The 13,118-nt window shown below is 46.3% G+C and overlaps 2 protein-coding genes across 2 annotated transcripts; one reads left to right on the top strand and one right to left on the bottom strand.

The window, feature by feature from the left end:
• Positions 1-822: 822 nt before the first annotated feature.
• HD556DRAFT_1436997 (uncharacterized protein) lies at positions 823-2,062 on the bottom strand (the record flags this gene model as incomplete). The annotated part of the gene is made up of 4 exons (XM_041305633.1): positions 823-1,251; positions 1,301-1,572; positions 1,695-1,881; positions 1,934-2,062. The coding sequence occupies 4 exons, from the start codon at positions 2,060-2,062 to the stop codon at positions 823-825; spliced, it is 1,017 nt and encodes a 338-aa protein (XP_041166444.1).
• A 5,750-nt stretch (positions 2,063-7,812) lies between these two features.
• HD556DRAFT_1436995 (uncharacterized protein) lies at positions 7,813-9,874 on the top strand (the record flags this gene model as incomplete). The annotated part of the gene is made up of 5 exons (XM_041305632.1): positions 7,813-7,981; positions 8,026-8,191; positions 8,876-8,970; positions 9,040-9,489; positions 9,561-9,874. The coding sequence occupies 5 exons, from the start codon at positions 7,813-7,815 to the stop codon at positions 9,872-9,874; spliced, it is 1,194 nt and encodes a 397-aa protein (XP_041166443.1).
• Between the last annotated feature and the right edge of the window lie 3,244 nt (positions 9,875-13,118).

The following is a 13,118-nucleotide window of genomic DNA, read 5'->3' as shown; positions in this document are numbered from 1 at the left end:
CCCTTTCATCGGCCCACCCATATATGTAATACTTTTCATGTTGGCCCACCTGTATATGTAATACACCCCACGTCAGCCCACCCATCTATGTAATATTCCCCTACCTCGGCCCACCCATATATGTAATACACCCCCATTGGCCCGCCCATCTATATAACAATATTTGCCTTACATCTCTCTTCAGCCCAGCTGTCTATAATATCCTACTCTACATATTACCCAGATGGGCCCACCCATCTCCATGAATGATCATATTCCCCCGGCCCATCCGTCAACATCAAGGATATATATATCATTGGCATACATGGGCCCACCCGTCTCCATCGGAAATAATATGTTACCTGGCCCATCTGTCATCATCGAGGATATACACAACATGGGCCCATAATCCGCTGGCCCGTCTCATACAGGATATTATGTAGGTCGGGTGGCCCGTATAATACGGAATTTGTCACTGAAGGGGCTCTACATCGTGGATTGAAGACAGACAGTCGCGAGTACGACTGGTCTATGTAGCATGCGCGTTGGCATTGAAGCGTCGGAGGAAACAGGGCAATTGGGAATATCCGTGCAACCTGCTAGACTCGTTACCAGTACTAGTTTGACGTACGTCTTTTGAGAGAACGTAGTCAGCAATCCGCACCATGCCGAGTATAGCCTGATCAATAAGTTAAACAAACTACTCAATGATTTACAAGGTTGGTAGTACATACAAGCATATAGAGATAACAAGCACCTGATTACGAGTGTAATTCGAACTGCGGCAGATGTAGGTGAAACTGATGTTACTACACCCGACCATACATAGCACGCCACCTACATCTAGGCTGAGACAAACACAAGGCTATTACCATAAGTCGAGTCACTGCGGCCGTTGATTGATCCGGCAGGAATGTGCTCCTTGTATATATGCACCTGCTCTGGTAGAACTGTCTGGAATGAAGTTGGACGTGATGAAGCTGCAACAGCATGGAAATTTGAAGAGAGCACATTGTCAGTGTAGTTGGACACACACACATTTTCGAGTGCCAGCTCAAAAAGTTCCACCTCAGCTTTAGCGCGAAGCATCTTTGCCCGCAAGCAAAGCAGCTCTGAATCAACATTGCAGTGGTGAGAATGGTAACGTTCAATGTCGAGATATGTCACCATTAACCCAGCCTGAGTGTTTAGTTCCACTTTGCGTGCCTCATTAAAGGCCTCTTGGACGCAAAGGGTGACCCATGTGCTGGACAAGCGGAATGAGGGGTTGCACTTTAGAGATATAGTGAGAACAGCCAAGTAAATTAATGACAGTACTGACATTTACAATGACTGATGTTCGTTGTTCTGGGGCATGAGCAAGCTCATCGATAGCCGGAGTATTCGGGGGCGGGTCACTTTCGATGAAGAAGGGTTCGGTAAGTGACATGAGGTCGGTGTGTTGTTTCCTTAACCAACTTTCACATTTCTGTTGTGCAGCTGCTGAATAGGCAACTGCAGCTGCTGAATGGGCCACAGGAGGTGCAACAACGTATTTCGGAGTTGCTGAGACAGAGACATGATCCACAGTTGGGACCTTGATAGCACGCAATGCTAAGAAGGAAGGCGTCAGACCGCTCATCCGTGGTAGTACTGAACCAAAAGAATCTCATGAATGATCCATCTCTGCTGGATGTAATTGATGGCTTGACTGCACAGAGATACTTCTAACTGACATCGGTCCCTCCTCTCTTCTATGAAAGCTTGTTCTATGGTCCTACACTGTGAACTGTCCCCAGCAATATTTCGTAATGATTCCTCCCTTTGCGCTTCTAACAAACGCCCCCCGACAATTTGCCAGACGTCGCCGAGATGAACCTGACCTTTAAGTAAGAAGTAAAGCAAGTATAATTCAGTTCGGATCTATATGAAGAACTTTCAATATATGTAAAGGTATCAGAAATTATGGACTGACCGTCTCCGATGGTATAAGTCTTATGTAGAATTCCAGCCATTTAGGAGCGGATAATATATTCGAGAGTTCAAACATTCCAAGGCAAATAGCCACAGAGCTAAATGGTGGAAGGCAGGAAGGGGACGACATAGTAGATTGCAGGAAGTATGTACAGCGTGTGGTTTTCGGAGAAATGGTATCCTACTCTTGTTCAAGAATATATTTGTACTGAACTGTTGCAGTGATTGAATAGTATGCCATACCCTGGCCATCAATCCTTCACTGGCGATCAAAATGACGTAAACGGAGTATTCTGGTTCAGGCGGTTGATGTTCTGAAATGCACTCTCAAACTTTTCAGGAGGAGTAGCTTAAGATCTAGGGTTGTACTTAGTATACTTCAACTCCATTGGCGCCCCAGCAGAGAAACCAATAAATAAATGACATAACAAAATACAACTTATTTGCGCCCCACATGAATGTTTGACTTGAAAATCTGATACCAGAATTTCAAACATGTCTCCAAGTGGATACACAATGTGCCTCTGCCTTCATTCTTCTAAGTGTTACGAGGACAAGGATAGCTATCTTTCTCTCGCGTCCTAGGTGGCATGGGTGCCTGTCCAAGAGGAGACACGATAGGTCAGAGCAGAAGGCATGGCTGCTGAACAATAGGCAGGCTTCAGGAAAAGTCCCTAGGTGATGACGAGTGGCCGGGTTTGAGTGAAACAGGGATATAGTGTGACGGTACAGTGGCTGCTACTAAGCGCTGAGGAGTGGGCAATGGTGGCGTCACCTAGGAATACTCGTCCGTGCTGCTGTAAGGGCATATATAGGAGTTGAAGCCTATCCAGATAGGACTGTTAGAATCTGGTCAACGAGTCCGTAGTGTATTCCAGAACAGAATTGATTAAAGCCGTTTGAAGCACAACGGGCCTGAGCACTCACAAATCAACGATCAGATAATCCACTTTAGAAGCCACTACAGTGTATGTCACCAAGGGACGGCAACTCTCCCCAGGCCACAATTTTGATCCATATGTACTTAGATTCAAATTTTGATAGGAAACCTGGACAAAAGGAGCGTAAATCTAAATTTCCGAAATTTCACCTGATTACGTAATTGTTCACTTTTGCTGTCAAATGCCTCCCCCTACCAAAAGACAGAAGCAAGCGAAGCAGCAGTATACTTCGTCATCGAGGTGCTTTGACAATGGGCTGATAGAAGATGTTTTGGAAGTCTTTCTGGACCCAGACTATGTGCCTGTCTCAGATGCCGAAAGTGAAGCCGACTCCGAGTCCAACTTTAATGGAGCATTGTCATTCAGTCTCATAGACGGCAATATAGGAGAGGCATCAGATAACGAGAGCGAGTCAGATGATGAAGCAGCTATGGAGATTGTGGTCCATGCCACGGGAGAGAAGCGGAAGAGTAGAGACGACTTACTTGAGACACTGACTGAGTTCGAGGCTGAAGAGACAGTGGATTATGCAGAGGGGTGTGCACGGAGGGCAGCAGTATCTGCTCAGAAATTCTGGGCAGACATTATGAGTTCAGTGAGTAATATCAATCAGTGCACTGACATACATCGAAACTTTGATCAGGATGTTTTTTCAGGGGACACGAAGCTAGTGAAACTGCCCAAACGCTCTATGCCAACATACAGTGGCACAGCACGAACATCTACCTATCTTCGAAAGAGAAAAATGAGAGAGGGTGCAAAAAACAATACGACAATCACCTCTTTCTGGGCCCCGAAGCCTCCAGTAAGAGATACTGCAAACGACCCTCAAAATGAGTCCGGATCACCCTCCGAACCATCACCAACCAGTACATCGGACATCGACATCACCTCCGAGTCTATCGACAAGGTTCCTACCTTCGAAATTCAACAAGAAGCTGCGCATCCTTTCTTGGACATGACAGCAGACGACGACGACAATCATGACTTCACAGAGCCAACTCCTGTTATCGATACTGTCAAGAAACTGATCATCGAAGCGAAGAAATTTAAATCATTCACCTCATCAGTGCATCTGCATACTCTCAAACAGTTCATCGAGTTGTGGGACAAATATAAACGGAATCCACGCATTAAAGCACCCATGATGAAAGCGAGTCGTGCTGTTGCAGTCTCCATTGGCAAGGGTCCATACATGGCACGAAAGATACGCACACTGTACAAATATGTTGCTCGTTTTCATACACTACCTCCAGTGAGTGCTGGCAAGCACCACGGACACCCATCACTGCTCAATAATGAGCGCATCACACAAGCTGTGCGTCGCTACTTGACTGTCCTTTCTGATGGTGAGGTGAGTCAACCAATTAATGGATACTGTCAATGGTTAGTTTTTCTGATATGGACTATAGATAACACCACTGCTCTTAATGAAACAAGTAAACACGGTGATAATCCCATCACTTGGTCTCAACCTCAATGGTCAACAGATATCTGAGGGTTCGGCACGACGTTGGCTCGCAAAACTCGGATATGAGCTGAAAGAGGTCAAGAAGGGTGTCTACGTTGACGGTCATGAGCGTGAGGATGTTGTTGCTTACCGAAAACAATTTTTAGAACAGTTTGCTGTGAATGAAAGGTATAAAGCCTGTTATTCAAATGTCAGCATCTTCACTGATATGAGCAAAGGTTTCGTCGTACCTACCGGGATGAGGACCTTGAACCAGTGGAACCAACTCTCGGGCCTGGAGAGAAACTACATGTACCTGTTATGCACGACGAGTCAATTTTCCGTGCTAACGAACTTCGGCGACGGGTATATGTTACCAAGGGGAAGATGCCACTTCGAAAGAAGGGCCAAGGGCGTGCAATCCATGTCTCCGATTTTATTGTCGAGCAGACAGGAAGACTGACACTATCTGAGGAACAGCTGCATCAAAACGCCACACTGCCTGATGGTCAACAGCTGAGTTGCACAGATTCTCGCGAGATTATTTACCCTGGAAAAAATCACGATGGGTTCTGGACAAATGAGAATCTGATGAAACAAGTGCGTCGTGAATTATCCTGGACAAAATTTGAGAATATACTTAGTATACATCAAGATACAAAATACGATCTTGATTTTCGAGCGAATCTATCCGAACGCAGTCGCCGAGTTCATTTTCGATCAATCATCCGCGCATGGAGCATTCGCAAAGGACGCACTGAATGCAAAGGAAATGAATGTCAAGCCAGGCGGCAAACAGAGGACCATACACGACACTTACATTCCGATGGACAATCCACATCCAGAACTTCGTGGAAAGCTCCAAAAAATGAATTTTCCATGCGAGCTCCCTCGCGATCACCCGGATTACGAATTTCGTGGACAGCCGAAGGGAATGCAGCGTGTACTTGAGGAGCGCGGACTAATTTCAGTCCTGAAAGCAGCAAACAAAGGGAAAGCTGTTGGAGAGTGTCAGACATGCAAATTGTCACGAGAAGCACAGGAAACACTTCGTCGTGAGGCACTGGCAGCAGCGCAGGGTGGAGACGAGCCTGACGAGTTGCATGCGCACATAGTGCGCGAATCTCTGGGTGTCAACTGTTGCATGCGGAAAATGCTCGCAAATCAGCAAGATTTCAAAGCCGAAAAACCATACATACAACTCATCATCGAAGCAGCAGGACACAAATGTTGGTTTCTTCCAAAGTTTCACTGCGAGCTGAATCCCATTGAAATGTACTGGGGATGGGTAAAAACTCGTGTGTGGCCACATTGTCAGCGCTGACTCATTGTGATGTGACCAAATTCTCGCAGGTTTCCGCAGTGCGGCTGATGGAACATTCCTCACCGCGAAGCGCATTGTACCAGAGCTTCTTGATGCATGCCCGATCAAGACAATACGTGCCTTTTATCGAAAATCTTGGAGATATATGGATGCTTACAGGTGTGTAACTCAACCAGCTTCATGGTTCCTTCTCACAATATCCCAGGAAAGGTCTTAATGCACGTCAAGCTGAATTTGCCGTGAAGAAATACAAATCACATCGTCGGTGCGGTCCTACATTGATGATGAACTTGGGTGTTCTCGTCGAGTAATCGCGGAGTCAGCCGTCAGATGCCGCATACCCAAATAGGAAACTCCGACACTCTCCGCTCGAAATTCACTTTTGGCTAGCGAAAAATTTGAAACTTAAGTTTTTTGAAAAAGTATTCTGATAGATTTACTATACTACTCTAACATAGCCCATTTGTAAGGTTTTCAAGACGAAAGAGGTATTTCCGAAGGTGTAGATAGAATTACAAGTTTTGATGTCGGTAGTTGCCGCTTTTGAGTGACATACACTGTACGATTCTCCAAGACATAACATTTATGTCAAAATAGAGCCTAAGGTTAAGTTCAGCCGAAAATAAAGTATTAGTTGTATCTACCACTGGGAAACCGACTGCTTTCGATTCTGTCCATGTCGAGGGATACACTTTTAGAGCGTCTAGCTGGCGAATTGCATCGGAAATTCTTATTCCTGGCTACCAGGGCAGAAGGAGGGATAATCAATTATTTTTGGGTGTAGAAAAAATCTCATGGGTACCGGCTGGCCAGGAATGATATATGCTCCGCTATAATTGAATTTCTGACAGATGCAAATGGGCTGTGTTTACTGCTGCATTCATGTTCAAACTTCAGAACGTTCAATACTCATCAATCATCGCTCATGTCAACCCGTAGCCAATTGCAAAGGCATGGTAGAGAAAATTTCCAGTGTAAATGACATTAGTGCAATTTTAGCTAAGTACAAGAGCCTCCATCTGACATGATCCATGATGCTGGCCCACCCTCTTGCGCAGCTCCACCTGATCCCTGACTGACACTGGGTCCGGCCCCACACCTTACATCATGTCAGGGAATTTCTGTGTCGACCTAGTTTCATCAGTACCGACAATAATAAACCCTTATCCTGACTCCTACCGAGGTCGTCGCTTTTGCACTCCTCCTGAACAGATCCGGATATGATGCCTCATTGTCAGCCTTGTTCCCACTTGCATACAGTGCTTGCAGCATCTAAAAAGAATGCGGAACTCATTCATTGTAATTCCGTCACCAACAGCAGACTCAAGCTTCTTCATCAATTCTGTTTGTTCCGGGTAGGTCCATTCGAGGTGAATCAAACGCAGTTCTTTGTGCTCTTCTGAATTATCTCTCAATAAGGTCATGATGCTGTAGCGCAGTAACTCCATACCTTGATGAGGGTACTGGCAGGTCCCTACAGACGATCGGTGATAGTAAGCGTCAATTTTAACTAGGTGATGGTTAGTTTGTGATCTTCTCAAAAATGAAGAATGCTGACTTCGATATCCACATTGATCAGATGCGCATCTTACATTCCAACAAATCTTATTGGTAGCCTTATCCCTCCATGGGTACACTGCTGCCTCTGTGTATTCCCCTATACCACCTTCTTCGGCACATAGGCAGCACGGGTATTGAAACTTACGTTCTGTACAGTACTTCTCGAAGTTTGACAGTAAAACTTTCTTGCCCTCGTCATCGTTGGGCCTGCATTTTCGGGTTATGTCAACGCTCAGAAGTGGTACGTGATTCAAATGGCGTCTCACCAGCACCATTCAAGCATCGATTTTGACGTACTGTCATAATGTAGGATGGCGAAGTGGCAAGTCTTGGCCTCTGTAATGAGCTTGGCGAGCCTGCAAGCACTTTCATGATAGTTGGGCGGGGCAGTGATGATAGAAGAAGAAGGTGAAGATGGGGCTTCCATTGGGTCAGTCGGTGTAGCAAGGACTCGCCTCTTTATGGAATATCATGGCTGTTTCCGCTTTTGCCATCAAGTACACCAGCCTTAATCTATGCTGCCAGGATTCCGGCCTATGCTAATATGGCCATGGTGGCGATCCGGATAATTGCACTGGCAATCTAGTGCCTAGGTCTATTATGTTATGGATGAAATTGGTGAGTCATTCGATTCGATTTTTACTGCTGGGCTCAATTTTGTCTCTCGTCTTGGTAGCTCCTCATGGATCTGGCCGATTCATCCAGAAGGTGTTTCAAATGCACTTGCACGCATGAGTTTACTCAAGAAAGCGCCTACACCAGGCATCAACAATTGTGTGTGAAAGGCAAAAAATGTTTATTTTCTGCTTTATCGAAAGCAAAAGACTTCCTAGGAGCTGCAAAATGGCCCCGGCTGGATGCCAAGAATGCACCTACTAGCATGGCATTTTCGAGTATGCAATTCCACTGCCTGCAAGCCTCATTCGTGTCTTCTGACCAGGTCTACGAGCCATTCAGCGAAGAGTCTTCCAGCACTTATCCAGAGTCAGTAGCGCACCCCCCCCATGATTTGCCATGTGCAAGTTCTCCTTTACTGTTACACACTCAAATAGATCTGTTATGTGGAGCCCTAAGAGGGGCGTCGTCCGCTAATGTTCGTGACGTAACCGGAAGGGTCCGGTGTAGCGAGTGAGACTGGCGACGTTGAGTTGGCAGATATCACAGACGCGCGTGTCACGTGACTTCTAAGACGGCTGTCTGTGAAGTCACTGAAGTCAACGGAAGAACAGTCTTGTTCTAACGATGACCGTCGATCAAGGTAGACTTAGATGCAACGAGCACCTAAGAAAGTCGTACTAGAGACAAGAGCTGAGAGGCTCTTGAAGGAAGTAGTTTCGAGGGAAGATTGAGTAGATTCAAGTTAGGGACTCTAATACAAGATGACCGACTACTTATACTAAGTGGAGAGGGTTGAAGGCTGGGTTACCGTACTGTAGGTAAGGGTAAAGGGGAAACAGAAAGGGTATAGGTACGTTGGCAACACAGCCTGATTAGTGATGAGAGGTCGAATGCAGAATGAGACCGATGAACGTTGGACTGAGCCAATGGTAGAGTTATAATGCACAGCAGGTGCGAGTCAAGGGAGACGAGAAGAGGAAGCCACATTGGTGGCATGAGTCTAGACGAGTCAAGGTGCCAAGGCACGTGCGCACATTGGTGCGTTATCAGAGATAAGGTGGATGATGGGGTGGAGACGAGGGACAGGAATGGTCCCGAGGATCCGGTCAACAGATATCCGGTAGAGGAGGACGAGCCGGTAGATGGTAAGGGCGAGGATGAAGGGAAAATGATAGGGGGGCCACATGACCGATGTTACTTGTAACATTTACAAGGCAATTTACCCATTCCAGTATCCAATGCCAATCTTGGCACAGCGTCTGTGGAAATAGATAAAGGCTTATCCCTGGCCCAGCGCAGAACCAAATGTACTGGCATTTGCATGCCACAGCAGTATAGACAGTATGAGGATATCCTCCTACAGCCTCCCCCAAGTGTTCCGAGCCATACTGCCCAACACCTGGAGTCTGCCCCACCCGCAAAATCCATTGACATGCCTACCACTGATTGTACATTATTGTGTCCTGCTCCTTTCCGTACGGCAAGGAATGTTTTTGGACTCGTGCGCCAGTTCTTTTCTTCGATTCCCCCATCCCATGACCTGGAAGAGGCTGTAACATTCCAAGATATCAACTCTATCCCCTCTGTGGTTCCAGTAGAATTGGATAGCCATGCCAAACCTCGTGACTCATTTTACCCATATCCTAATCAAATGTCGGCCATTGGTACTGGAACAGTGGCGTACAAAAGTTGCAGGAGAGCTTTAAGGAACTGCTTAATATCGTCGGACGACCAGATTTTGATCCAGACGATGTGCGACACACGCACTGGGACAAGATCAATTCGCAATTAGGCGCAAGCGATAATGACGAGGAAGGATATGAATGGGAGGATGATGATGCAGGTTGGCGCAAGACAGAAGTAAACATCCAAGTACCTTTCTCTCAGACTACAGCTCAGCCAGACACTCGACTTTATGATGCAGCTCAACTTTATCATCGACCTCTCGTATCAGTTATTCGGGAGAAACTCGCCAATGCCCATGACGATGAACATCTTCACTATGAGCCTTACCAGCTGCGATGGAGCCCCCCCCCATCTACCCCATGAAGTGAACATTCAGGGTGAATTGTATACTTCACCAGCATTCATGGATGCACATTGTGAACTCCAGGCAGCTCCTGGAGAGGCAGGATGTGACTTACCCTGTGTGGTTGCAGCACTCATGTTCTGGTCGGATGCCACACAGCTGACAACGTTCGGTAACGTGAGGCTATGGCCAGTATATATGTATTTTGGTAACAAGTCAAAATATTGTCATTGTAGACCATCTTGTCACCTGGCCAATCATGTTGCCTATTTTCAAAAGGTATGATGGCCATTCCTCCTCTGTGTTTAAACTCACAGCTTTGGCAGCTTCCAGATTTATTCAAGGATTTCACAGGGACTTACACCGAAGGCAAGGGCATTGGCCATGAATGCACCACACATTGCCACTGTGACTTGTTCCAAGCTCAATGGAGAGTTTTGCTCTATGATGAGTTTTTAGAGGCCTACGAACATGGCATCATAATTCTCTGTTGTGACGGGGTCAAACGTAGATTTTACCTGCGGGTATTTACCTATTCTGCAGACTATCCCGAAAAGTGAGTTGTCAATGCTTGTTTGTAAGATACATAAACTCACCTTAACCAGGGTCCTGGTTGCTACTATCCGGCAGCTAGGAGGTTGTCCATGTTCGCGATGTCTCATACCCACAAACAGGCTTCATCACCTGTGCATGGATCGCGATAGGCAACAGCGTAGGACTCTTGCGCATACTGATAAGTCGAGGAGTCGGTTGGTTACCACAGCATGAAACCTTATCTACGGGAAGAATTTCGGTGTAGATAGCACAGCAGTTGAGTCAATTCTCAAGCCTGAATCGTGGGTACCGACCTCTGTGAGAAAGACCATCAATTTGTCGTCTCGCCTTTACTGACCTATCATTAGAACACGTTTTCAGACTGTCTTGGTCCATTTGGACTTAACATCTTTATTGTGCTTGTTGTCGATCTCTTGCACGAGGTCGAGCTTGGAGTGTGGCATATGCTTTTAATTCATTTACTCAGAATTCTTACCGCCTTGGATAAGGATCTGGTCCATGAACTTGACAGGAGGTAGCCAAATATCCCAGTAATGACTTAGTGAACTAATGCTTGACTTCTACAGGTATAGGCAGGTCCCTCCGTTTGGACCAGCGACAATTAGGCAGTTCTGTTCAAATGTGTCCGAGATGTCGAACATGGCTGCATGGAATTTCGAGGATCTTCTACAAGTACGTACTCTGAACGGTTCTCATACGTCTTCATGTGCTAATTTTGTCTGAGTGTTCTATCCCAGTTTTCGATGGCCTTTTCCCCGATGCTCACAACAACATTATTATTGATCTCCTTTTTACCATGTCACACTGGCATGGACTTGCGAAGCTTCGCCTACATTCTGACCTGACCTTAGACATTCTTGAACAGCAAACAACTGAGCTTGGCGAACGATTTCGTCAATTTAAGCAAAAAGTGTGCCTCTCATATCAAACCCAGGAGCTCGATCGTGAAGTTGGTGCATGATCTTGCAGGCAGGCAAAGGAAGCAGCCAAACGGGCAGGGACTAGCAATCCATGTGGTCCCGAGCGAGCTTCCCAGGGTTCTAACACCAAACGTAAGGAAACAGCAAGTCTAGAACAGTCACAGAATGTACCTGGGCCGAAGCAACCGCGGAAGAAAAAGTCATTCAACATCCAGACTTACAAGTTCCACATCCTTGGAGACTAGTAGACTACGTGGCCTCCATCTGTTACTTTGGCACAACAGATTTGTATAGTACTGAACCAGTAAGTCCCAACCCGCTGTCCCTCCATTCACCGACTAAATTTTTATCAGGGAGAGTTGGAGCATTGTACCCCTAAAGGCAGATACCGTCGCACTGATTGAAACACATTTGTTCATCAACTGACTCGGATTGAGCGCTGTGAGATGTGCTTGCGTCGCATCAAGCAACGGCAACAACAAGGAGTCCCTCGTACAGATGTACACGAAATAGCGAGCGACCCCAAACTACATCATCACATCGGTCAGAGTGAAAGGTTATATGACGAGTTTGGTCAGTACCTCCGTAACCATGCAGGAGATCCTGCTATGAAGGTAAGCAACTTCTGTGGTTTAGCTGTCATCATCCTGAGATGCTGTCACGCAGGGTTTCCTACCTCGATTAAAAGAACACATTCTCAATCGCCTCGAGCCGAAAACCGTCGAATCACCTGGGGAGAGACCAGCTTGTCCAGACCAGCACAATTCAATTTTCTTCAAGCGTAATCGTATTTATCACCACAACCTTGCCAAATTCAACTACACTGCCTATGATGTTCGACAGGCTCAAGACATTGTAAACCCGAAGACTCCACATTGCAACATTATGTTACTTCAAGACGATGATAGTCACGGTGGCCACTATCGCTATGCCAAAGTCATTGGCATACACCATGTTAACGTTGTGCGTGCCGCAAACGTATACGAGTCTCACTGAATAGAATTTCTCTTCGTTCGCTGGTATGAATCCGTGCAGACTCACGCATGGAGCACACATACTTTGGGGCGCGTTCATTTCCAGCCTCTGGGAAATCAGAATGCCTTCAGCTTCGTGGACCCAAGCGTCGTGCTCAGGGCATGTCATATCATACCTGCCTTTTCTCAAGGCCAGCGCAACTCGGGTGAATGTGGGATTTCCACTCTCGCAGGAGACAAACACGACTGGCATGAGTACTATGTCAACAGGTAAATGGACCTACACCCCATGATGATGACGACTAATACTATGACCTCAGCTTTGTTGATCGTGACACCATTATGCGCTATCACTATGGCCTTGGGGTGGGCCACATTTATTCTCATCAGGCAAATATTCTAGAAGACCCCTGTTTGACACCCCGCCTTAATACACAGACAGTGCGGACAGAAAATGAACATTTGGAAATTGGGAGAAGCCTCGGGAAAAGGACACTCCCACAACCTCCTAATGATGACGATGATGATGATGATGATGACAATGACGATGACAACGACGAAGAGGACGAAGATGAGGATTATGTTGGTGTGGAGGATCCTGATTTCTTTGATCAGGGACTTAATGCTAGCACAGAGTCGCTCGTTCAGGCGCTGGACGACATGTTTACGACATGCCATACTTTTGATTATGAAGATTAATAATATTTGCTGCACTTATTTGGTAGCCTGACACTTCTTCCTGGCAGCTCTTTGCTGTATTGCCAATGATTGACTGGCCATTGCTAGGCTTTCACTCCATGCCTCGCCAATCTCTG

This window comes from Suillus plorans, assembly GCF_016647745.1.
Source record: "Suillus plorans strain S12 chromosome Unknown HD556scaffold_3, whole genome shotgun sequence".
Taxonomy (NCBI): Eukaryota; Fungi; Basidiomycota; class Agaricomycetes; order Boletales; family Suillaceae; genus Suillus; species Suillus plorans.
This window is presented reverse-complemented; position numbering and strand designations above follow the sequence as displayed.